This window comes from Homalodisca vitripennis, chromosome 3 (assembly GCF_021130785.1).
Source record: "Homalodisca vitripennis isolate AUS2020 chromosome 3, UT_GWSS_2.1, whole genome shotgun sequence".
In the NCBI taxonomy this organism is placed as follows: domain Eukaryota; kingdom Metazoa; phylum Arthropoda; class Insecta; order Hemiptera; family Cicadellidae; genus Homalodisca; species Homalodisca vitripennis.
Window position 1 is genome coordinate 40,949,134 of NC_060209.1, and position 26,368 is coordinate 40,975,501.

A 26,368-nucleotide genomic window follows, 5' to 3' on the forward strand; every position below is an offset into this window, starting at 1 on the left:
CTCAAAGCAGTTTGATTTCTATTGAACATTTTGAATAATGTTATAACCAATTGTATTTAATTAATTCTTTCATACTCTCAACAAATTGTCCTGCTTTTCGATCACTGTTATACATATAAACATGCTAATAAAAGAATGTAAGTATCTAAAATGTATTTTAAAAACACAGACGTAATTACAGGAATAGGTACACACAGAAAAAAATAAACCAATCATGTAGTTTATTAGTTTGAACTAGGGCAAATAGAATACAATCAAAACTAAATTGGAACACCACTCAAAATTGAAAACAAAACATGCAATAATTGAAACTAACAGGTACAACACCAAGGAGGAAATGAAACCAACACAGAATTACCTATCAGGGATCTTGTAACTGGGATTTCTATGAATCAACTACAAATATTTCTTTTAATCTATTTTATACAAAATTAATTATTTTTTAAAATTCATTGGTAATATTCCCTTTGGATTAAATAGGCAATTAATTAGGTATTCTTACCTCCGTCAATTCCAAAAATAACTGAAGTGTTGTCAAAAGTTACATTTTGGTAATCAATTCATCAGATAACACATTACACAACAAAAAACAAACACACTCATTTCGCAAGAAAGTATTAAAATGTACGCCTTCAAATTTTTAATACGTTCTTGCAAAAGGAGTGCTTGTTTGTTCTTTTGTTGTTGTGTAATATGTGTTGTCTGATTTTAACAACCATTCTGTGGATTATATTTTTTTCCTGTGTCTGATGGAAGAATGATTTCTGAAACATTTAACTTTTGACAACAGTCAGAGGTAAGAATACCTAATTAATTGTTAACATATTTGTTTAAAGAAACTGTTAGAATCAGAACAATAAATAAAATTACTAATCATAACGGTTTAACATGTAATAAATATTTATTGTCAAGATTACAATTTAAAGTGAGTTACTACTCCTTCCAGTTTCACAGGACCCTTGATACCTTCATGGAGCAAATGGAAAGGGTAAATGAAAACAACATGCTAGAACAATTAAATTTATTGACAGCAAAGATTCTCTACAACAGGTTAGGCTAGGTCATAGTATCTGTAACATTATGGTACAAAGGGGCAAAACATGCGTCCATGCACTCAGACAACTTCCTGCTTAGGGGTTACAGGTTCTGTTTGATCTTCTATACCTGCAATGCCGGTGATGGCTTCTGACGCAAAATACTTGACGTCCACGTCAGTGTCCACGTTTAGTCTGTCTAACACTGGTTTCACCTGAGTCTGGATGCAGCTGCGCAGATAAGCACACAGCGTCAGTCCAAATTATCAATTAAATGTGGGTGGTTTGTTCAATTTTATTATCAAACTCTCTTGCAACAGTCATGGTAAGAAATAAAATAGTAAAGCCTATTGTTTTCCTACTTAACAAATATCTTACATCCCTCAGGATTTAGTTTGCTTTATTTTATTCTAAAGCTATTTGTCTACTACCTATATTATCATTTTTGGAAGGGTAAATATATTTTAAAAATCCTGATTCTTTGAGATTGAAGAGAATTTGACTCGCTAGTCATTTTAAACTTTATTATGAACCATCTCAAGTGTTTAAATTAATTTAATCAAAAACAAAATGCTACACACTTAATATGAACAAGTGCAGATGATTGGCAGCATATGCAATGGTGAGGTGCATAACTCATCTTCCCGGAGCGGAACATTACTCGCAGAGTGCATTGACAACAAACTACCAGCAAAAACTCTCTACTATGATTCAAACACATTACGAGGTGGAGTTTGACCAAAGTAATAAAATAGTTACACCATAAACAAACAACCGTCTGAAACCTTTACAAAATTATATTAAGTACAGTTAGCTGGCAGTAAACTTTTAACAAGACAAGACAATAAGTAATACTGTGAAGGACAAAATACGAGTAGCAGAGGTCAGCAGTAAGGCTTTACTTTTTTACTTAAAACATTTAATTATTTAAAATCAAGGTTTTTAAGTCAGTCTCCACTTGTTAAATATTTAAGAAAAATTATTACTAATCATCACAGTAATAAATATTCTATTAAGGAAAAAGCTTAATGTAAAAATTGAATGAATTGATTACCTGATTTTAACGAGTAAAAGCTTTACCCTAAAAAAAGAAGATTGAGATTCTTTGTAGCAATATTCCATTTAATTACATCACATCATACAGATTGAAATTTCATTTGAGTTAAAAAAAATGTGAGATGTGCTTGGTTACTGTCGTGCTCTGACACGTTGATTCATGCTTATTTTGTTTTCAGACCAAGGTTTTGATTAATTATTAGTTTACTCAACTAAAACATTAAAATACTTAAATATCTAACATTTTTACTTTATCATATAGATTGATTTGTATTTTTAGAAGACAACCCACAAGTACATCAACTTCAAGAATCAAGGATCCTCAACATCAAGGATATTACAGTGGCACTGCTGCAGATATCTGATGCTCAGTCACTTTAGTGCAGCAGATCTACTGCACACTTTCTACTTCCTATTACAGTGCCTAACGTGTATAATCAACAAGTTACATTTGTCAAATTAAACCTCAGTGTTTTCATTTTGTTTACTCACTTCAAATAATGTCTAAATTTATTTACTACTGGAAGTAAACTAGAACATTTAATAACAGTGTTGAAAGTAAACACATTTCTAATATGCTCTTTGGATATTTTAGATAAGATAAGATAATGAAAAGCATCCAGTATTCTACCATGAAAAAGTAAGAAGAGAACTCACTTGGGGTCTAGGACAGGTCCTATTTTCTGTAATGTCTTGGCCACGTTGAATCTGACATTGGGCACGGAATCATTGGCCATAGCAATGACCGTCGGCAGCATCATTCTGATGGTGATGTCCGGACCACAGGCTGGGGCCAGCAGCTGCTCCGAAAGTACACAATAATTAAAACAGATACCTGTTATTTAATTAACATAAATCTAATATCTAAGTTTATGTAAAACTGTACAAGACAAGCTTTGTCAACGAGTAATCCAGCAAATTATAAATGGCAACCTCATTCCTCACTAGGTGTATACACTTGTGTTGTGAAATACAACGTATTGGACAGGTTGGATCAATAATCAGTGTATTTTATGTTTTTTCTCATAATAATACCACTTCACCACATAACAATATTACACCCACAGCCAGAGTTAGTATTGAAACTGAACACAAATATATTGCACAGGCCTAGTTAATTGTGTCTAAACGGGTTAGTAAATAAAAGAAGTAAACACTCATGTTGATTAGTTAACCCTTTGAGTGCCGCAGCGTTTTGCTATATGGTATGCATAAAATGCCGAACGAAAATGCCTGGTTCTGCAAGGGTCTGGTTAAAAATTCATAACAAATTTATTTATTGGTATAATGTCTTGGGTTTTTTTTTAGATAAATATATTTTCTTTATACATATAATACATTGATCACTTATTTAACGTTTTTATACAAATAAAAAAAATCATTAACAAAAACTTTATGAGCAATAACATTTAGTTTTTTATTTTGACACAACTTAGTATTATTGAAATATTTTATTTTTTCACTTTTAGTTATTCTATCTTATACACCATTTAATTCTTTACAAAAAGACATATAAACATTTTTTTATACTTATAAATAAAGTTTGGAAAATAAATATGAAAATATGAACCACTACAATACTAGAAATTTTCTAACTTAACCTAACAACATTTGTCAACATATTGTCTACATTAATAATGCTTAAATCTAATGCCTGCAATACTAGGTCTTCATTGTCAGCAATGTTTTTACGACTCATTGTTTATAAATATCACTGAACAAACATAAAAACTATACAAACGTATTTAGTAAAGTACTAGATGCTTACGATCGCTGTAACTCGCGGCCGTCATTGTTCTACTTACACACAGACTAGAACAACATACACAAACGAAATAATTGAAGATACTAACACTACAAACCCATTTACACTTAAAAACTTTCAATATCATTTGTGAAATAAACAGCAGCGCAAACAAAATACGTGACGGCTCGTCCGTGTAGCGGCCGATTCTAAACGTGACTGACGCACTCACTTTACAACCGCCGTAAAAATCAGAATCTAACCAAAATGTAACAAAACCTACATCAAAAGTTATGTTGAAGCCTTTGGAATGCGTATGTATAGTCATTGAGCCAATTTAGATAAATACTATATCAAATATAAGCGTTACTGCAGAAGTCGCTAACAGCGATTCTGGCATTTCTTGCATATAATGCGGGATCGCTGACAGCGATGCTCCGGCACTCAAAGGGTTAAATAACATAATAACTAAGTTATTTAGCTATTTCATTTAAAGTGATATATGACATACATTGATGCTGAAGAGGCAGGTCATTCGATGGAGGTAATTCGTGTCCCTGGACATGGCTAGGACCTTTGGTATAACTGTGTTTTGAGCCCATTCAGCCCCAAAGTTCTCAACTAATTTCTTCAAGTTTAATGTTGCAGCTTCTCTGATTGCATACACTAGAACAAAAATTCACAAATTAATATAAGAAACAAATAATTTTTATTGTTATTAAATTGATAGTTAAGTGCATACAAGACATTCGACAAAGGAATATAAAAAACATATTTTGCCTATTGGGAGGTTGAATTTAGATGCCATAGAGCAGACTTCCTGTAATATCCACACCTCTTCATAGGATGACATGGGATATTTAAATATTTTTAATTTAGGTGACAAAAGCACAATCCAGTTTTGAATATCTCACATAAATTTATGATACTTGTCTAGATTCATCATCATTAATCACTGTTGTCTTTAGACATTTTGTTATTTGCTAATGACTTTCTCAAAGAACAGCGAACTTAAACAAGTAAATTGACCACAACCGATTATACAGTTTTACTCCACCATTGTCCATAACTTGATTTAAAATAGACCAATTCATGGTATTAAAAACTCTAGATTTGTTTATAAATCATGAGATAATTTAAAAACCTATTTTAGAATCAATATCCATGTTTATATTATTTTGTGCTAGCACGTGTGCAGAAAGGAAGCCAGAGAACTGTGGTATAATCAACTCACCGTGGTCGACAAGCCAGGTCATGCAGAGTGCATTGAGTTTCTCATCGAAGAACTCAACTCCCAGCTGGCCTGCCAGCAAGGGCATGTACTCAATGATCGCAAGTCGCACCCTCCACTTGGAGTCTTCCGCTAAGTCCACGATGGCGGGTAACAGGGACTGTGATAACTAAAACAGAACAGTACATAGTATTACTGGCATTCTTAATAAATTTATCTACCTATATAGGCATTACAGTAAAGGCATTACAGTAAATGACTGGCATCATAACTCATTCTGGTAGTTCATCCAATTTCACGTACAGTACTCTAGCATTAATCTACACTAAACTATTTGATGCCAACTTCTTTATGACTCACTGGTGAACCATATTGCATTGTTATAATGCATCTTTTATGAGTGATTCACGTCGCAATATGAGAAATATTAACAAATTTACCAATGTCAGCAAACATAACATTTAATTAAAAAGTAAAAATGACAACACAATTATTTTCCAAAATATAACAGTAAAATAGTGCACATGAATGATAAACTGAATATTCCTATATTAACTATTGATTATAACATGAACAGCTTGTAAATTAATTTTCATTATTTACTTTATTATGGAACAACTTAATGAACAAGGGAATGATTCATAGTTGAACTTAGGAGGCTCACAACCATTAAATGAGGATAATTAACTAGACTTAACAGTCATTATTTACTATGACTAAATATACATCTCTAGAATTTCTATTTCTCACAGATATAAATATCTGAGCAGGCCAACATCTCTTAACACTAAACACTACATGACAGAGTTCTATATTAGTATCAAAAATAAACAATAATCAGCTCACTTGTTGTATTCCTATGACTTCATTGACACAGTCCAGGTTGGAAATGATGTTCAACCGAACTTCAGGGCACTCATCCTTCAGCTGAGAAAGGAAGAGGGGTAGTAGGTGCTCTATTGTGCTGAAAACACAAGAGATTGTTACTGGGTTTACTCTTTTCCAAACAATAAAACTAACTAGAATTGTCACCACAGTCAATAAAACTTATGTTAATTTTAATACATAACAAATGTCTTGAATAGTTTTTACAACAGTTTTAAAGTGATAAAGAGCTATTTGGTATTATCTCACAATATATCTTTAATGTTCATCTATATGGTCTGTTATAAAGTTTTAAAAGAGTAACATTCTAAATTGACAAACACATGTTAAAGACTTTCTATTCTGCATTTAAAACTTCAAATGAGTGTTTCCAAAATACAAACTAGATCATAATATTCAGATAGTTTTTGGATAGAGACATTTTTTTATCTGAAACCAATTAAGAGTTTTAATTTGTTTTGGATTTTTAAACCTAGAAATTTCGCTAAATGTATTGCCATTCCTAAGTAAATAAAACATTACAAGGTAAGTAAAATAAAAGATTAAATTCCTATGGCATTTTACAATTTTTAGATTTTAATGTTTTAGTGAATAAATAAATTTAGTGAATGAAAACGACAAACTTAATGAGAGCTATGCTGAAATAAAAACAGAGGCTTCAAATTAAAAACCAGCAAAATTTTGTTTTCTATCTTTTTGTACTTGAAGGATAATAGACCATGTGGATGGTTATTTTAAAAATACATCTTATATTCTTAACCCTTTTACTGCCGACATCCGATATGTCGGACATCTGTATTTTTTATTGTTACTGGCTACTGTTATGTTCAAATGCCGAAATATTCGGTATTTTGGTTGTTTAGGAGCAAAGGATAATGAAAGAAGCCATTTGAAGAACTTTGGATTTCTATTTTTGTCGTCTTTGACTAGAATTGACAAACTACCTAGACAGCTGTCAAAACCAGGGTTATGTTACTGAAATCTTCGTTCGTTGTTGTTGTTGTTGTTGTTGTTTACAATGTTATCGAAAGTTTTTTGAAGTGTTACTTTTGTTGATCAAGGATAAAATGAGTAAAATAAGGAACTGCTCTGTTTGTATCAAAATAAGCACAGCTAGTGGTGGGTCAAGAAAAAAAATCAAGGACCATTTGTGTGGCATGCAAAAGAGGTGTGCATGCCACCTGCTTTGGACAGCACAGGTGCTAAAAACTTACATCAGGCACGTTTAAATATTGTAAATATGTAGAAATTAGGTTTAGGTTTTGTATACTTTTTTGTGTGTTATTGCTTTTTATAAACTAATGAATGAACAGAAGTATAAAAAAAAGTGTTTTCGTGTGAAACATTGCAGTGTACATCCAATGTCCAGAATTTGAGGAGTGTTGAGTTTTGGGAAAATCCTTATAGTGCAGCTATGTTTCAAGGTAACACCTTCAAATTTGGTATATGTTCTAAGCAATTGCTCTAGTTTATAATGATATCATGCTCATAATTTTAGTATAATTTAAAAAATAAATTATCACATGCCAAACACAATTTTTATTTTTTTATTTATTTTTTATTTACATTATTTTTAAAATTAAATAATGAGTTTGTTTCAAATTAAAATGTCTTTTTATTATTTAAAAAACAGCATTTAAATACGAGTAAATAAAATAAAAATTCATGCAAATCTAATGAAAAATAAAAAAGATACAGCATTTTTTGTAAATGAATGCACAACAGCGATTTTCCTCCTTGGCAATTTTGGCTGGTACAATAAAAAAATGGCCGGCAGTAAAAGGGTTAAACTCCCTCCATGTCACCATTAGGATTAAATACGTAATGTTGTAACAATACTCAATTTTTATTATAATTTGTAACATTCTTACTATGATAAAGCAATAGTCTTTTATCCACACAACAACTTCAATTAAAATCTAGAAATCAGTAAAAAAAAACATAGGCCAGAATATGGTAATAATGGAACAGTTTGGTTCAAGAACAATTCCAAAACACCCCCTGTGGTTTAGCTTCTTTTAATGATCAACATCAACTACAAGAGTTAATCCTAATATTTATTTAGGAATTGTAATTCTCTAAGTACAAATACATATTATAATCAGTTCATTCTTAACCCTTAAAGCGCTGAAGAAAATTTGTCTGAAGTCAATTAACATGCATTTAAGATTTTTTAAACCCTGATTTTGTCAACGTTAATAAATATGTTGGAGCAAAACACAGTCCAATTTGCTTTCTGTCTTAAATTTAAACATTTGTGCAATCCTAGACATTCGTGGCACTTTCATGACTTTATAATGTACACAATAAACTAAAATAAGACAATATGGATATTCCCATATGCCATGCTTAGTGCAATTCCAATGGTACTGATATATCTGTATGCCGCACTTCAAGGGTTAAACCTTTATGTCCATCATTGATTTTATACGTAAAATATATGAAAATTTTTGGTGAATGCTCTCTGTATCAAGTCATTTAGTTTAAGCATTACCATTAATACATTCACTATCAAAGGTTACAGTAGTAGTTTGAGATGACACTCATATCATCAGGCATTAAGTCACTTTTCTATTTGTCTATTATCAATTAAGTATTTGTTTATATTTATCTCCTCAATTACTATACTGTACATAACACATGCACACACAAAATACATGAATTAATCAGCCATTGGTAAACATTTTCAAACCATTAATAATCTTAGAAAGAGTTTTGCAAAAGTTGTTAAAAGATCAATAAAAGTCTGTGTATTTACTTGAGTTTGCCAAGGATGGGACTCAGGCCCATGATGACGGAGGCTAGGGCACTCTTGACATGCTGGTTGGGGTCAGCTACCAGCTCTTTGACATATGGCAGGATGGAGTTCATGATGATGGCCTCCTGCTGGAACTGATCCAGGTTCTGGCAGAAGTCTCGGACCTTGTGTGCGGCTGCCGCCCTCACCTCTGCTTCTGTGTCTTTGAGAAGTGACTGGAACGCTGGCACTAGATCCGTCTTCGTGATCTCCGGCCCTACCGCTTTCTGCAGCTGTTCATCAATCATATTTATTTAACTCCTTTTATTGAAGCAACTTGATAATTTAGTTATCAATCTTCCTTATAAAAATTACACTAAACTTTTCAAATTTTAAATACTTAATGTATTGTATATGTATCCTGCCATTGCAAACTTTTGCCTAAAAATCCTCTCCAGCAGTGATGAAATGGTTAAGAACATTGTCAGCGAAAGCAACAGTAAATTAACTTCCAAAAAAATACAACAACCAAAGAGACAAAAAAGCATCAGAGATAGGTAGCCTACATTCTGTTTCATCAATCATTCCTCAAACAAGTTTTAATAAGAGAGGAGTTATATATTAAACCAATTAAGTTCTACGACTGGTGTAGCAGAGGAAGTGTAGGAGAGGACTGTATAGTCCTAACTTCACCTCTAATAAAGCCAAGTTTCATTTCATTTAACAGAGAAAGAGAAATGAAATTATATGAAAAATCTCTTTATTTATAGAGGTGAAGTTAGGACTAAAAAGTCCTCTCTTCCACTTAGCCTCAAAACAGGAATAAATTAAATAAAATATCATCATTCCTATAACAATATCATAACTGGCATGTAAAACTAAATTACGTTTAATAATTAATTAGGATCCAACATAAAAATTTATGTTTTAAATTTACAAATTTAGTATATTGATTGAACTCTAACACAAATATCTTTAATACAATAGGCAATTAATAAAATTATCCCATCTTTATCAGCTCTCATTCTCCATTCATTCAGCTTACATACAGTTACCAAGTGCAACCACAAGAACCACCAACAGTCACTCCCACACAGGGAGAGAGATAAGAGGTGCATGGTTGTGTGATTAGAAGCCGGCTCCACAATTGTAGCCATGGCAGATGTGAAGGCCATCAACCCTTTCCCATCACCATGTTACTTCTGTGTGTAACCATTCTGATCACAACCATTTCCACACTAAAGCTCACACACCCCCTAGTTGTTATTTACTACGCTACTCAGCTTTTCTCTCATATTTCTTTCTTTAAAACCTATGTAGTGTCAAGAACTCACTATCCACTTTAAGATCATCTGGAATTTCAGACTTGTGTTGAGTCATATGTCCAGCAGTTATGGTGACCACCTGTACCATCCTATCACTCCTTTCATTACTTGTTTCAAGAAAATATCTGGACATCATAAGTAAAAATTCAAACACATTTAAGCAAAATCTCTTGTCTTTGTGTACTTCTATTGTACACTTTTCTCACTCATTTCCTCATAATATACCCTCATCAAACATATCTGAAATGAGAGGATTCAGGTTTGTACCCTGTTAAGTAAATTTATTATATCTCTTTTTATCCTTTAAAAGAGGTGCTGAATTAAAATGATATCAGCATATCTATAGGCCAAGTAAGAAACTCATAGGAAATATTTCTCTATTAGCAACACACAATTCAGAGTTATATTTTCGTCCAAATGTCAGTATCACTACAGCTTATATAGTGTATCCTATCAATTCATTCAAATACAAGCATTTTGTTGAGGAAACCTCAAAATAGGGAAACCAGTTTTACAAAATGTTAATATTAGAGATACAGTTGAGACGATTTGTATTTTTATATTGCAAATATTTACCTCAGTAAACTTATCAGCAACCATGTATCTCACTCGCCATGAAGTGTCTCCTGTACACTGTCGCAAAGTTGGCATCACTAGTTGTTCCACATCCTCTTGCTGCAGAAGGGTGGCAATACTGACACATGCCTCAACGGCCAGCAGTCTCACTGAATCCTGTGACAATGTGAGATTATATTAATACATTAACTCTATTAGCATCATTATAATATGTATATTTTTACAAATCTTCATTTTTTTATAACTATTAGTAGATACCTTAACTTAACAATTCAGCAGACTCTTGACTCTCAGAATGGTATAGGAGGGCTTAATAAATCAGTTTTTGAAAACCATTCTTAGGATACAAACCAAGATAGAATCAACTGGGTTGTGGATTGAACAACAAGTAACAGATACTCAACAATACATAAAATGTATAGCCTGCATTTTAGTGCTACTCAATTAAATGTATTTTGGTAGATCAATGTTGTTTTTTCAGAGTTAAGAAATGCTCGAGATTGTACTAGTCGGATCAACACCTTCCAGCCCCTAGATTCAGGTACATTTCGGTTGCAGTTCACTTGACTAGTTTATTTAAAATTACAACAATTAGACAATGATTTATGTGAGTCACCTCAGACACCCAGCACAACATTAAGATCTTTAGTAATCTACATTGTCAAAACTTCAGTTTCCACATGCACTCTCAAAATGTAACATGGGAAATTGTATGGCTGCAGGAGAATGGGACTTCTTTTTAATGACTAAGCAGAAAGAAAAGATTCCAATGCCACATATTTGTCATATAGTACACCAATAATATACAAGGTACAGTCAAAAAGTTTCTGGAATTACAATTTAATGCAAATATGTGCAACAGTGTACAAATATGTACAAATTTTACCTTATTTCATTCAGGCAAGTAGAATAAGCAAACATTTCAGTTTGACTCAAAAGTATCGACATTTTTATAATTTAACATCCCATGCCAAGAACAGTATTAAATCATCAATACAATTATTCTGAGTTATTTTTAATGTAATGAAATTAGTTTCCAATTCTGAGCGTTGTCTTGTTTCTTTTATTCTGGTTTTATATTTCCAGCCTCTTTCACTCATTTCTCCAAAAGATTTGAATTGTCCACAACTCCAACAGCTTTAAATATTATCTTACATCAATAACATGATAAATATAAGCATCTTGATCCACATTTAAATCACATTAATTCAGACTGGTGTTGGTATCATCTACTCTTTATTAAGTAAAGTAACACAAAGAGTTCTCCAAAATATGGTCCGGGGCAAATCTCTACAGGCATTTTTCTTTCCTCCACAAACCATCATTATATTAATGTCAATGTACTCCAGTTTACTCTACATAGAATGTGTTGCAACGGTTTATATGGTGATAAATCACACGACTTTGAACACGCATTTTGTGTTTCACAAATAAGCAATAAGTCATGAAATTGTTTAACTAAGAAAAACATTTAGTTCAGTGCTTTTAAATGAGATAAAAATATTATTGCAAATTTAAAAGATACCATTTTTCAAACAAGCTCTACACATTATACTCAAAAATAATATGTTCTAGACTATAACACAGCACACAGTCATATCATACCTGTTCATCCTGTGCCAAAGTAACAAACATTGGAATGAGATCTGACTTTAAATACTCCACTTCCACTACTTTTGCGAACTCGCCCAGCTTGCTTGCTGCAGCTCTTCGGACCATTGGAGTATCGTCTTGACACAGGTTACGGAAGTGGTTGCGAAGGTCAGCTGAAAGCCAATAAAACAAGAAATTAAGTTAGGTACAACTTGAATTTGAAGCAAAAGATAACCATTATAATATATTATTCAGTTTTGGGTTTTATTTAAATTCAATTATTATTTATTTCAGGAGTTTGATACTAAATGCATAACAAGATTCAAAGTACAACTTCACCTATTGGAATCATCAATGGTAAGATTGTATAGTGACTAAAGAGAAGTAGTATCTAACACTAGCTGAAAAAAGGCCGTAAATGAGCCACAGTTTTACTTAATGTCTATATAACCAACAATGGTTGTGTTGAAGATCTTTCTTCGCAACAAATATAAACAAACAGACGTTTGAAGCAAATGATGTTGTTGAGAAAGAAATTCTGAACACAGTGATATAGCCAAACTCATTCCTAAACAAAATTTCCCATGGCAAAAAGTCCTGTTTTTCAACTTCTCTCAAAGTGCACGACCATATACAGCAAAACAACATTTGTATTGCAACTTTATAATTTCAGTGCATACTCATAACACATTATTATTCAATAAACTATACACAAAATTAATCTGTGAAACACCCCAATTAATTTGGTATAATATTTGGTCCTACTTAAATTTTATTTTCGATAGCAAAAGTTTGATTAAATGGACGACTGTAAAATCGACTTGTGACTAGTCATTCAACATTGGAGAAACATTTTTTAGCGAATAATCATTAATTGTCTAACAGATGGAGGGTTAACCTAAGACAAATGTTAAGTTATTTACAGTATCAGTGGAGGTAACAAACCGTAAACTAGCCCAAATTTATTAGTTGGTTATTATCACTTATAAGTAATTATAAATGAACTATTTTCAACAAACTGTATACTTAACTTCATGATTTAAATATTATCAATGATCAGAATTTAAAATGATTTACTACATAAAATGACAACTAAATACATGGAAATTTATTGACCTCGGACAGAAAGGCTGACCCTTGAGTAGCAGACAGAGAAGAGTCCGCAGGCGGAGGTGCGGGATGTAAACCAATCTCCAAGTGCCAGTCGCTGCACCAGTGGCACAAAGTGGGTCTCTAGGTCGCCGGCACTGTGCTGGGAGCTGATGAGTCGCAGAGACTCCACTGCCTTGTCTCGCACCACTGTCTCCTCTACCGTGGCCAGTGACTCCAGGGGAGGCTGTAATCAAACATCGGTACTAGTCATATTGTACACAATAAACTTTTGCTCATAAACAACCTATAATTATCAGCTGAAAATAGCCACAAGCCAAACATTATTGTTTATTTTATTTTGAGCATCTCTGAATATTTAAATGTTAACAGTTCCCAGGCCTTAGACGGATATAATAGAATGGAGACTTGACCAAAATGTTAACACTAGAGTCATATCTGATATTATAGATTATGTCTCTTGGAAAGACTTTTAGTTCACAAAAAGGCCTTTGAAATGCCCGGTGCATGCTCTGTGCTTATTATAAATTAAATAAACATTAGTGATGAATATTTGGATTCAATGGCTAATTTTGGATTTCAAATTCCTGACTTTGATACTCGAGAGCAGGGTATTTCTTCCTCGTATATAAACCACATATAGTTAACTCCTCAGTTTATGAAGCTTATAAAGTATCAATGATTGAACTAAATGTTACTGACCAAAGGATCTTATATATTATCTTACTGACACAGATATTACACAAATAAGTTCCAAGAATATCATAATTCAAAACAACGGTGGCATATACTCAATGATATTCTAAAAGAAAATTCATCCAGTAATAGTAAAATATTACTACAAAACAATAATAATAGTCCAGGAGAAATAGCAGTTAAAAAATGGTCAAATAAATAAATGTTTTCTTACAGCAAACTAATGGCACAATTTAGTCAAATACATCATATATAAATAAAAAAAACCATTCCGAACCAAAAATCGTCTATTTAGGGGGTATAGGAGGGGTGGTTTTTTTAGGGGTGGTGAAAATGGTTTTTTGCAATTTGTGAGTAAACAATGCATCCTATTGAAAAAAGTCAAATGTAAAAGTTGTTGGAAATAAAAAAATCTACAACTTGTGTTTGTAATCATTTTTGCCCTATCCTCAAAAATTTCCCCAAAAAATTCAAAAAACAGTTTTTTTTTGGTTTTTAATTTTTTTCTTTTACAAAAATGATTCGAATTGAGCGGAAAGTTTGATCAAATATACTTTGTCCTATTCTAAAAATACTGTATTTTTTTTCATTAAGAAATATTCAGCCGTTATAATAAAATTTCACTTTAAAAAAAATATTTTGATAATTTTCAATCACCATTTTTGAAACATTTTTTTTTAATCAAAAAAGGTTCTCTGACGGCTCATTATTTTCGTTTTTTTTTTTAGTCTATTTTGAAGAAATAAAATAAAAAATATGTAGTTTAATTGAAAAAACTGCAGAAAGAAAAATTGAAAATAAACAAAAAATATTGACATTTTTCATTATACATTGTATTATTTACGTGGAAAAAAAATTGTTATTATTTATTTAAATTCTAATTTTTTTTATGTTGAAGAATTTTCGAATATTTTGAAAAAGTTTAGAAACATTGTTGAGTGTGAAAGTTGGATTACAGGTATATATAGTACAGGTATATAATAGTGTCCTTGAAGCAAAAGGGCGGGGTGAATCCTATTCTTCTATTTATACGGGTCTCAGTATGTTTCTAAGCATTCAATAAGCAGATGCTTTTGTCGTCAATCAAGTTATATTGGAGTAGTGTCGTGAAATAAGCCTCTTGATTAGCAATTTACAAGATTTTTGTCCATATAAAATACAAATCGTAAGTAAAACTTTAAAATTTGGCGAAACAAAATTTTATACAAATTATTCAATAAAAAATTATTAAAAATAATACAGATCATAAAACTTTGTCTCTGTACATTACAATTTTACGCATGCTATTTATCTAGTAATTTTTACGTATTTTCAGTATACTAATTTTATCGTGCTTTCTACATTTTATAGATTAATGTAAATGGTGGAAAAGGTACCTTCTTGTATCATTTGTAAAAGCCGCGATGGAGATTTGGGTGAAAAATAAAAAGTCGAGGGATAGATACTCTTATTTCGTCAAGTAAACAAAGCAATGATCAAGCAGTATTAAAACATTTCAGAAATTAACTGAAGCACACATTAATGATGGTTGTCGATCGGCATACAATAGACCTCGATCAATTGTTACAGCTTCCAAAGAACAAACAAGAAAAAAAATCTATTGGGAAGAAAGATTATGGAAAGAAGCATGTGATTTTGATTTTGAGCATCATTGTGTTTTTTTGTGAAGAACCTTGTAACCAAAATAGAGCATTTCGCGGCATGCAGAAGGTTGAGACTAAAGAAAAATTTTATCAACTTTAAAGGGAATGAGATGTTTCAGAATCATTTAATAAAAGTTTGTTAGTTAGACTGAATTTTTCTCAAAGAATCAGATGAAGTTCAAGCTTATTATCATAATAGGTGCATGTCATCTTTTTATGATGGGACAAGCTCAACATCTTGTAGACATACATCGAGTGTAGATTCTAAAGATTTCATAAGTTACTGCGTGTATTACTTAAAAAAAAAAATCATCCGAGTGCCAATTTTCCCTTAACGAAATTAAAGAAGATTTTGATGGTGATATCCCAACATTAAATAAATACATTAAAAAAAATGAGTTATAGTTTTGATAACGATCTTGTGTTTCCTTCAATGAAAGGAGATACAATCATTACATTTAAAAAATCAAGGAAAGAATTGAGTAGAATATGGTATGAATCACGATCAGATGACATAGAATATGAAAAAAAAGATATTTATATTTTTAAGTTCACTGAAAAAAAAATACATAAATATTCAAAAAAACTTTTGGAAAAGAAATAATGGTTTCTTGATTCAATTTCAATAAGAATTGTACAAAATATTGTAAAGAAATATAAAATATTATTGATAAAAAATACAAATTAAAAAAAATTTACTAAGACTCGAATTCTGTTTTTTGATTTATTTAAATATTTCCACATAATTTTTAAATATGCATGATTCATTATTATTTTGCTTAATGCTTACAAATAGCACTGGTATAAAAAAATTAGAATTTAAATAAATAATAAAAATTTTTCCACGTAAATAATACAATGTATAATGAAAAATGTCAATATTTTGTTTTATTTTCAATTTTTCTGCAGTTTTTTCAATTAAACTACATATGTTTTTTTATTTCATTTCTTCAAAATAGACTAAAAAAGCAAAAATAATGAGCCGTCAGAGAAACCTTTTTTGATTAAAAAAAATGTTTCAAAAATGGTGATTGAAAAATTATCAAAAATATTTTTTTAAAGTGAAATTTTATTATAACGGGCTGAATATTTCTTAATGAAAAAATACAGTATTTTTAGAATAGGACAAAGTATATTTGATCAACTTTCCGCTCAATCGAATCATTTTTGTAAAAGAAAAAAAATTAAAAACCAAAAAAAACGGTTTTTTTGAATTTTTTTGGGGAAATTTTTGAGGATAGGGCAAAAATGTGATTACAACACAAGTTGTAGATTTTTTTTATTTCCAACAACTTTTACATTTGACTTTTTTCAATAGGATGCATTGTTTACTCACAAATTGCAAAAAAAAACCATTTTCACCCCTAAAAACCACCCTCCTATACCCCCTAATAGACGATTTTGGTTCGGAATGGTTTTTTTTATTTATATATGATGTATTTGACTAAATTGTTTTATGCCATTAGTTTGCTGTAAGAAAACATTTATTTTTTTCAATCAGGTAATACGACTGGGACTATAACCTAATACTTGTGAAATTGCTAACTACTTTAATAATTATTTTGTCAACCTACCCAAAAACCTTGTTGAATCATTTCAATATATCCCAAATGATATTAAACACCTTTGTTCAACATATTTTTAACCTTTATAAATCAAATTTCCTTGTTTTAATTTCCCATTACACTTACAGATATTAAAACACAAATTAAGCACATCAGAAAGCATTCAGAAACTAATACAACTTTTAAATAGATTAAGAAACTACAGGAGACAATTCTTCTGACATTTTATTAAATATTAACCTTGATGACAACAATTCACCAGTAAATTTATTCAAAGAGAGAGACTTAAGATTGTTACCGTAATATTTGTATTTAAAAAAAGAATACATGCTTTCAGTAGAAAAGTATCTTCTAATATCTTTACTTCGTCAGAAAAAATTAGTTCAAGATGCTCTTCTTAAGTTTAAAAAAAAAAAAATTAATTGTATTCAAAAATTTAAATTAGGTTTTAGAGAGAGAGTCAGTAAAGAGCTGGCTTTCAGCATTTTTTAAAAGGATATACATGTAGGCCTATAATGGTTTGAATAATATTTCTTGTAACAAAGTAATTGGTTTTGGACATATATATATATATATATATATATATATATATATATATATACATATATATATAAAAACCAGTAAAAATATTTTGTTCTCACTCTATAAATATATGTTTTTATATTTAAAATTTGATTTTTCTAATTAATATGTGTTTATTTTAATAGCAGTAATTTCAGTTTGTTTGTAATTAAATTTGTTTGTATTTTTATACTATTATTGTAAAACTTGTAGTTGGGCTTGCTGTTTAGTGTTTAATGAAGAAGCCGATAATGACTCCTACCTAAGTGAAAGATTTTTTATGGGTTGATATAGTTTTCTCTTTAAGCTATATTTTGTTGTATGTATACTGTATTTACATGGTTTGAATGAGAAAATAAACAAATTTATTTACTTATACAAAACATAATATCTGATCACATCACAGTACAATTAATTGACTGTGCTGTGTAAAACCAACACAGACAAAAGTGGCTCAAAATATTATTGAAGACTAATATTGAAATGTTAGAGCAAATTTTTATGTTATACAGCTTTTGTCACAACAATCTTAACAATAAACAATTAAAACAATTCATACAACACTTTTTAACAAGCTACAGACATTTATAACGCTTAAGTTAAATGAATCTTTACAACTGTATATCCAATATCCCAATAAAGCAATCTGGAATAATTCCTCTTTAATTACATAGACTAATTATTTTAAATTACCATCTGAGGTCAAGCTTGATTTATGATACTAGTATATGGATAGCTCTTAAAATGTTTTAAGTTAGTAATATATAAAATCTGTATATACTCACCAATACTGACCAACAAATACTGCACATACTCTGGCCCACCAACAAGAGGTGTAAAGGTGCCCAATTGTTCAGCAAGAGCCAACAAAACTTCATCTTCATCGTATATTGTTTCTGTGAGGAATGGGATCAGCTCGCTGCGTGTCCGCTCCACACCCAATGCTAAAGCAATTGTTGATAGTTTCTTGATAGAGTTCAACCGCAGCTGCAAATAAAAATAGTATTAATACTACAGAATAACTTTCATTTTAAATAACAGCAAATAATTCTAGATTTACCAATGTCATTCTTAACATGTAAACTTTGTACAATGAATGAATAAATTAACTGTTTTTGTTGTATGCTTCAAATCAAATATCTTCATAATTAAATATAAACATTCATATTTTTTTATCCACACTAAATTATCTTAAAATAATCAGTTTTTTAATAATTGACCTATTATTATGATCCAATTAAAATGAGTAACTGATGATTTACGACTCATAAACTTTATTCATTCCAACTTTATTTATTATATATATTAATATTCAATAAGAAATAGGAAGATATTAAACAATTTCTATATTTCAGCTTAAACCGTCTTCCGGAAATTATAAATAGGGCTATAAGAACAAAATAAACATAAACATCAATACAAAACGGTAATAACTTTAAGAAATTAATAAATATTAAATAATTTTAATAACATGGCTCTTTAACACGTTAGAAGCCGGTGAAGACAGCCTTGCTTGTCAAAGGTCTCAGAAAATAAAATAGTGTTACAGATTTTAAGTTTAGTGATTAATTACTAATACATTAGGATGTGTGTATTGTGTGTTTTCTTGAAATTGTACAGAATTAATTGGCATCTACAAGATTCAATGTTATCATATGTGAAGTGAAATAATTGTATAACAATATTGACACCTCTAACTTTGAAACTTGGCCACATAAACATCCTTTCATGCCAGTTCATCTCACGATTTATGTTATGTCAGGTTTTTTCTAATTCCTTCTGTACTTTGTAAGCTGCATCTGAGAATTAATGTTTTTTAATTTACGTAGATAGTGAATAGTATCGTGGTATTTAATTAGCATTTATTTTGTAATTAGCTAGCAAATTACTTTTACTGTATTTTTGAACAAACGTTTTACTTCTTAATCATAATTTCACTTTTGTAAGCTATCTTTTTACGGTTTACAAAAATATGTGGGGTATTGTGGATTATTGTACTGGAGCTTTATTGATAAAATTGTTCTGGCTTACTAATTTCAATTGTAAATAATAAGCTGTGTATGTTTTTCAAAATTGTCTCTTCTAATTAGATTTTTATTGTGTATTCTTTTATTTAGTTGTGAGGAGGATATTGCCAAGAAGTGGTAAAATAAATCCAAAGTAACAATGTATTACTTGTGATATTTTTAAAGAGATGATAGTTTGAAAATAAGATAAGTGTAGATCACCACAGAGAATTAGACGTAATATCCAGGAAGCAGCTCATCTCATCTTAAGTGAACTTGTATTTTATCATCATGTAATACAATTACTGCATACTATCTTCTTATACTGTTGAAGCGATATGTGGTGGTTCATTATCACTGGAAAATATTGTTATCACCCGTATGACTTGTTCGTCATGTAACAATCTCATAATATTCCCTTCAAAAGTCCTGGATTCCTTCCAGTGAGGTTAGAGGCATTGCATTGTTTTTACAAGAAAGTCAATAAACAGTTTTGAAAGTCTCGGTTTAGCCACAATGAGGTTTTAACTTCTCTAACTCATCTCTTTAGTATTCTCTTTATGGAACTAAGTAAGTTACCAATTCAAAGTCTAGTGACATTTTCCTAAGGACTACTCCCAGATACCGGACTCATTTTAAGCTGATGTGCACCTTTTTAAATTATTGCCTGTAATTACCTTGTTTTTTGGTAAAAATGTAGGCTATATATTTTTGTTATTGTACTAGAAGAAATTCTTTAGTACCACAAATTATAATATTACATGAAACAAATAAAACCCAAAAAACTATATTACATAATATTCTTACCTCAAAAGATATAAAATATTTGTTATTTTTGTATTAGCACATATCTTCAACTGAATTATTGAGCATAAAACTACTTATTTCACTATAACTAAAATTTTACACAGTCGTCACAAAGTTTTATTAATTTTTATTGAAAAACACATTTTTATAATGTTATAACACTTAAAAATCTAGCAACTGTGTGTCAGATGCCTGGTTGTCAATGTCATCTACATTTGAAACAAATAAACAACAAAGAAGATATAACTATATACAGTGTCATCGAAAAATAATGCCTTGATTTAATAAAATTATAACATCAAAACCTTTCATGTTAAATAAGTAATTCTTTCACTGGACGATAACTAGTGAACGCAAGTTTTGTTTTTAGTTCGTCTGATTGTGTTTCCCTGTCTTTGTGATGCGCAGACAAGCTGCGCAATCGTCAAGGTCAGCCGGCCACAGACGCGCCGCCGCTCAGTACGATGTTGACCGTGCAACAAAAAGCACAGTGTGTGATTTGGTATGCGGAGTCAAAGTCAATTGTCAGTGTACAGCGGCTCTTTCGGAGAACATATCCGGGTCAAACAGCACCTGATAACAAAGCTATCGTTCGATGGTTTAACCAGTTTAGGGAAACAGAGACCGTCGGCAAAAAATCTAGACCAGGCTGACCAAGAACATCAGAAGAGAATGTTGAGCGTATCCGGCAATCTTGTGTTAGGAGCCCAAAAAAATCCATTGCTCGACGAAGTCTTCAACTAAACATTCCAAAAACAACAATACAAAATGTACCTTGCACAAACGGCTAAGACTTCATGCGTATAAAATTCAGATAAAACAGCAAATAAAACCTACCGACCGCCCTAAACGAACTGAATTTGCAAGTTTTATGTTAAATGAAATTGATGATAATCCAAATTTTCTACAGAGAGTGTTGTTTAGTGATGAAGCTACGTTTCACATAAATGGATGTGTAAATCGTCACAATTGCCGTGTATGGGGATCGCAACAGCCAAACAAAATCCACGAGTATGTGCGTGATTCTCCCAAACTCAATGTGTGGTGCGCGTTATTTCATGACAAAGTTATTGGACCTTTCTTTTTTGTGGAAAAAACCATTACAGGCCTAGTTTACCTGGACATGCTTGAACTGTTTGTGTTCCCCCAATTAGACGATATCGAACAACAGACTGGACAGCGAATCATTTTTATGCAAAATGGGGCTCCACCTCACTACCATCGCGAGGTACGCGCTGCACTAAACGCACGCTTCCCAAACGGTTGGATTGGTAGAGCAGCCCCCATTTCGTGGCCTCCTAGAAGTCCTGATCTTACCCCTTTGGATTTCTTTTTCTGGGGGTACATAAAAAATATAGTTTACGCAGAAAAGATTCGGGATTTGGACCATCTTCGGGAGCGAATTTCTTCCGCAATCTTAACTGTTACGCCAGATATGATTGGACGCACGTGGCAGGAAGTTGACTACAGACTTGATATCTGCAGGGCAACGAACGGTGCTCACATTGAAACATACTAAGGTATGAAAAAAAATTTATTTCTTTCCGCACATTTTAAGACTACAACCTTTAAATTACCTTTAATAGTTTTTTTATGACAGTTATTTAAAATCTAGGCATTATTTTTCGATGACCCTGTATATCAAGTAAGCTACATTTTATTCATCATCAGATTAATACTGAATATAATCAGTTTGACTAGAAAATTAAAATTAAAATAATATAGAAGTTTGTATTTCTGAACGGGCGTATCCCATTGACAGGACTAGTGTTTCTTGGCACTTCTCTAAACTTCCAGATATCTGATGTTAGTACCCAAAGGGTTACTAATCAAAAACTTGTGAGTTTTTAAGTAAGGTTACTCTAACTGTGATTATAAAAGTAATTTAGTGGGATAGATAAAGAAACTAAGCAAAAAGTAAACAGATAACTCAACGATTGAAAAATATTGTCTTTAGGAAAAACAAACTTCTCATCTGTTGATTATTTCCATAAACTTCATTAAAGAAGAGTTCATCATTAAATTCATTTTTTTACAGAACCAATCGGCCATTACCCATTAGGTATTTGGTAATTCATTCTCAAAATCCAAATCTCCAAACCAATTACACTACATACATACATAAGCCTAGCAGGTCTAGGCTTTTAAAACGTTTAGATCGTGCTGAAGTTTAACCAAATGCTGAAAGTGTAAGTGTTAACATTCTCAAGCTAAGTTGATAAGATATTTTTTTTTATTTTCAACAGTAAAGCCAGTTTTGCAATTAGAACTACCTTGATGTCTACACATAAGCAACAATAAAGTAAATAAATATACCACAATAAAATAGAGTAAATGAACAATAATAAAAAGGAAACGTTAAGACACCACAGACTTATTGTTGAGACAGTAAAATTGGTGACTTTAGTTTTGCATTGGAATCAGCATCAACCTCAAATGAAATTCGATTGTCAAGATGAAGGCAATGGTAGATTACTATATCTACTAAGTGTGGACTAAACACAAAAGTAAAAGAGATTTGTTAATCTTGTTCCAATAGGCCCCCTGACGTCATCATTAAGTTTCTCCAGAACATTTGAGGTGGTCATGGACAATCTTGTATAAGTAGGCAACATTTATTCTGAGTTTCAATTGTTACAGACCTACCCAATATACTTAGTTGATTGGGACATCACGGAAATTCCCACTCATTCTAACATCTCCAGTCCTTAAAAATCTCTGTACAGCTTACAGTCAATCCACAAGATCTACAGTGTTGTTACATAACCACTCACTCCATGTCTAAGAGAAGATTCATGTAAAACAATTCTGTAACTTTCAAAACGGTTTCGAAACTTTGTGAAAAAATAGTCCTCATCAGGCTACTAGAACATTGTAATGTGAACAACCTGATGAGTAGTTCTCAGTATGGTTTCATCAAAGGCAAGTCTAATATAACAGCAATGATTGACTTAGTGGAATCAGTGACTGATAGCATAGAAAATGGAAACCTGACAACAGCTGTCTTTCTGGACTTAAGTAAAACCTTCGACTGTCTGGGACATGACCTTATACAGAAGAAACTAAAAGAATTGGGTGTAACAGCAACAGCCCTGAAATGGTTTGAAAGCTACCTCCGAAGTCAAGTAGTTGAACTAAGATCAAATGGAAGAGGACTAACCAAAGCAATCCGATCTCAACCTCAGCCTATACAAAGAGGTGTACCACAGTGATCTGTGCTGGGCCCAGTGCTGTTCATTCTCTTTACTAATGACCTTCCAGAATACTTACATGAATACTCTAAAACTTTGATGTATGCTGACGATAAAACTTTAATCTTTGACAATACACCTGAATATCTCAGTCTGAATGTTTTCATTGCTGTCAACATGGCATATCAATATTGTGATGGCAATGACTTAGTGGTTAACCCCTCTAAAACTAACCAACTAGGGTTTGGAAGAAGAGCAGGACAAATTAACTGTCTACCAGATGTCAACTTCGTTGAACAAACCAAATTCCTCGGAATCATAATTGACTCAAGCTTATCCTGGACTCCTCACATTAACCAGCTCTGTAATAGGCCTATATGCACTCAAGTAGGTTAAAACAATCAGTGACTTGACGACAGCACATACTGCCTATTTTGCTCTGTTTGAGACACACCTAAGATACGGTCTAGCTGTTTGGGGAGGGACATCAAATGCTAACATGACCAGAATTCAGAACACTTAAATAAAAAGGCAGTTAGAATTCTTGCAAATCTCCATTCCCGGGAGAGCTGCAGAGAGGCCTTTGCAACATTAAAGATCTTGACCGTGACAGCTCTCTATATACAAGAAGTTGTCCTGTACGTTGATTGAGAAAACCTATCAAGACTCGAAGACCTACACTACTACAATACCCGCAACTCAACGATGTATCCACTTCCCACTCATCACTTAGCACAGTACGAGAAAAAAAAACCATCCTACATGGGAAGAAAGCTGAGCAACTGTCTGCCAACGCAAATAAGAAAGAAGAGAGGGAAACATTTCAAGTTCGAACTCTGAAAACTGCTCTCACGCCAGGCCATCTACACGTTCGAAGAGTTCTACCAACTAACCAATCATGGACTTTAATGCTCTATGTAAAACATTAAATTTTACCAATTTTGTAGATCGAACTATAACTAGCCTAAAGTGTTGGCAGTTGGAAGGACTTAATTACACCGTCTAAATGGAGAATTTTGTTTAACTCCAGCAAAGTTAAGCATATTACAATCTAGAAAATAATCAGAAATTATCAGTGCCTAAAAATTCTTCCTGGAAATGAGAGTAGGACCAATTTTAAGAAATTGTTATACATATGGTTTTTAAGATTATTTTAAGTAACGTATGACTGAAGTAAACACTATCCTGTGTTAAAATCTAAATGTAGGCCTATAACTTCCAAATCAAAGTGCACGATAAGAGAGTTTCATGTATAAACCTGAAAACTAGCTTACTTCAATATTAGAAGTGTAAATTATAATGAATTTTTTTTTATTTAGCCGACTTTATTTGTCACCTTTCCTGTGACAAAGCTTACAGGTTATAAGGTAGGTACATAGGTCTAACCATTTCAGTGCTGCCCCATGCTGATGGCAACATACGAAAAATATCCCTCGAAGTAGTACAATACGAAAAATATCCCTCGATATAGTACAATCACTAAAAGTTCAAAATTTAGATGGTCTTATAACGAATGCCTACAGCCATTACTGGTAGCTAGGAAACGCAACTTGACCAAGCATACAAATATTTAAATGCACTTACCCACAACTTCCTACTATCTTCCAAAAAAAGTAGTTCCACATTTATATTCTAAAATTCATGATCTGCTATTTTCATCCCTTCAAAACCTTATATAATTTTGTTCACGAGGACAATTGCAATAAGTTAATAACATGAATTTCGTTACCGGTGTGGATAAAAATACATTTGAAAATAATGCAAACAAATTTAATCAAACTTTCTACAAACAAATAAATGATGTAAAAAACAAACAAATTTAATAAATAAAACTAAAACTAAAGTAGGCTAAACATAAGAAACCTCCTAATTTCTTATAGCCTACTACTACTTTCTACTTACATACCAAGCAGTAATTTCTGATCATATAAAAGAGCTTTTCTCGATTTAAAAATAACACTTATGATTACATGACAAACTCATACTCTCATTCTGAAAAAACACGATGACCTACTAACAAGGAATAAATTAATTTCATAATGTTTTAACTGCTTATGTAACCCACAATCAAACATGTACATAACTTTCAAAACTAATAGAGTAACACACCGCCACTGTACTAGACACAGTAACGTACAAAGATAAAATTATTGAAACTTTGAACAATGGCAAATATACTATGGTAAATAAAGATCCCACAGACGCATTGGAGTGCAAAAAAGCCAAAATCCTTCATAATCAGAGACCATTTTTTTCAGACAAATTCAGATCTAAATTAACTCTTCATCGTTCTAAAGTCCCACACATGTATGGCCTTCCTAAAATCCACAAACCTGGCATCCCCTCCAACCAATAATTAGTTCCCGGAATTCACCATGAAAAGAAATAAAGTCCTCTTTGGCATCCTGACACCACTTGTAGGAAAAACTGACTCCTTTATTAAAAATTCCCAAGACTTCGTTCAGAAGTCAAAAACTTTGAAACTTGCTGAAACAGATAGGCTAGTTAGCTTTGACCTTGAAGACAACAGTTTATTGCAAGAAAACACACACTGGCCAATATCTAAATTTTCAATCAAACCATACAAAATCTGTCAAAGAAGAAGTAT

The 26,368-nt window shown here is 31.7% G+C and overlaps 1 protein-coding gene across 2 annotated transcripts in view; it reads right to left on the reverse strand.

Moving 5' to 3' along the window:
- Positions 1-26,368, reverse strand: part of LOC124356837 (serine/threonine-protein phosphatase 2A 65 kDa regulatory subunit A alpha isoform) — a 35,087-nt gene that overhangs the window by 6,944 nt on the left and 1,775 nt on the right. Inside the window, exons 2-11 of one of the 2 annotated variants that reach the window (XM_046808078.1) lie at positions 18,552-18,743; positions 13,298-13,517; positions 12,194-12,354; positions 10,589-10,744; positions 8,709-8,980; positions 5,912-6,029; positions 5,069-5,234; positions 4,346-4,500; positions 2,748-2,890; positions 1,165-1,265 (exon numbers count right to left, since the gene is read on the reverse strand). In XM_046808078.1, coding sequence (XP_046664034.1) covers positions 1,165-1,265; positions 2,748-2,890; positions 4,346-4,500; positions 5,069-5,234; positions 5,912-6,029; positions 8,709-8,980; positions 10,589-10,744; positions 12,194-12,354; positions 13,298-13,517; positions 18,552-18,743 — 1,684 coding nt within the window. Of the gene's footprint in view, positions 1-1,007; positions 1,266-2,747; positions 2,891-4,345; positions 4,501-5,068; positions 5,235-5,911; positions 6,030-8,708; positions 8,981-10,588; positions 10,745-12,193; positions 12,355-13,297; positions 13,518-18,551; positions 18,744-26,368 lie in introns of those variants that run through there. The other variant, XM_046808077.1, reaches the window with a different exon arrangement.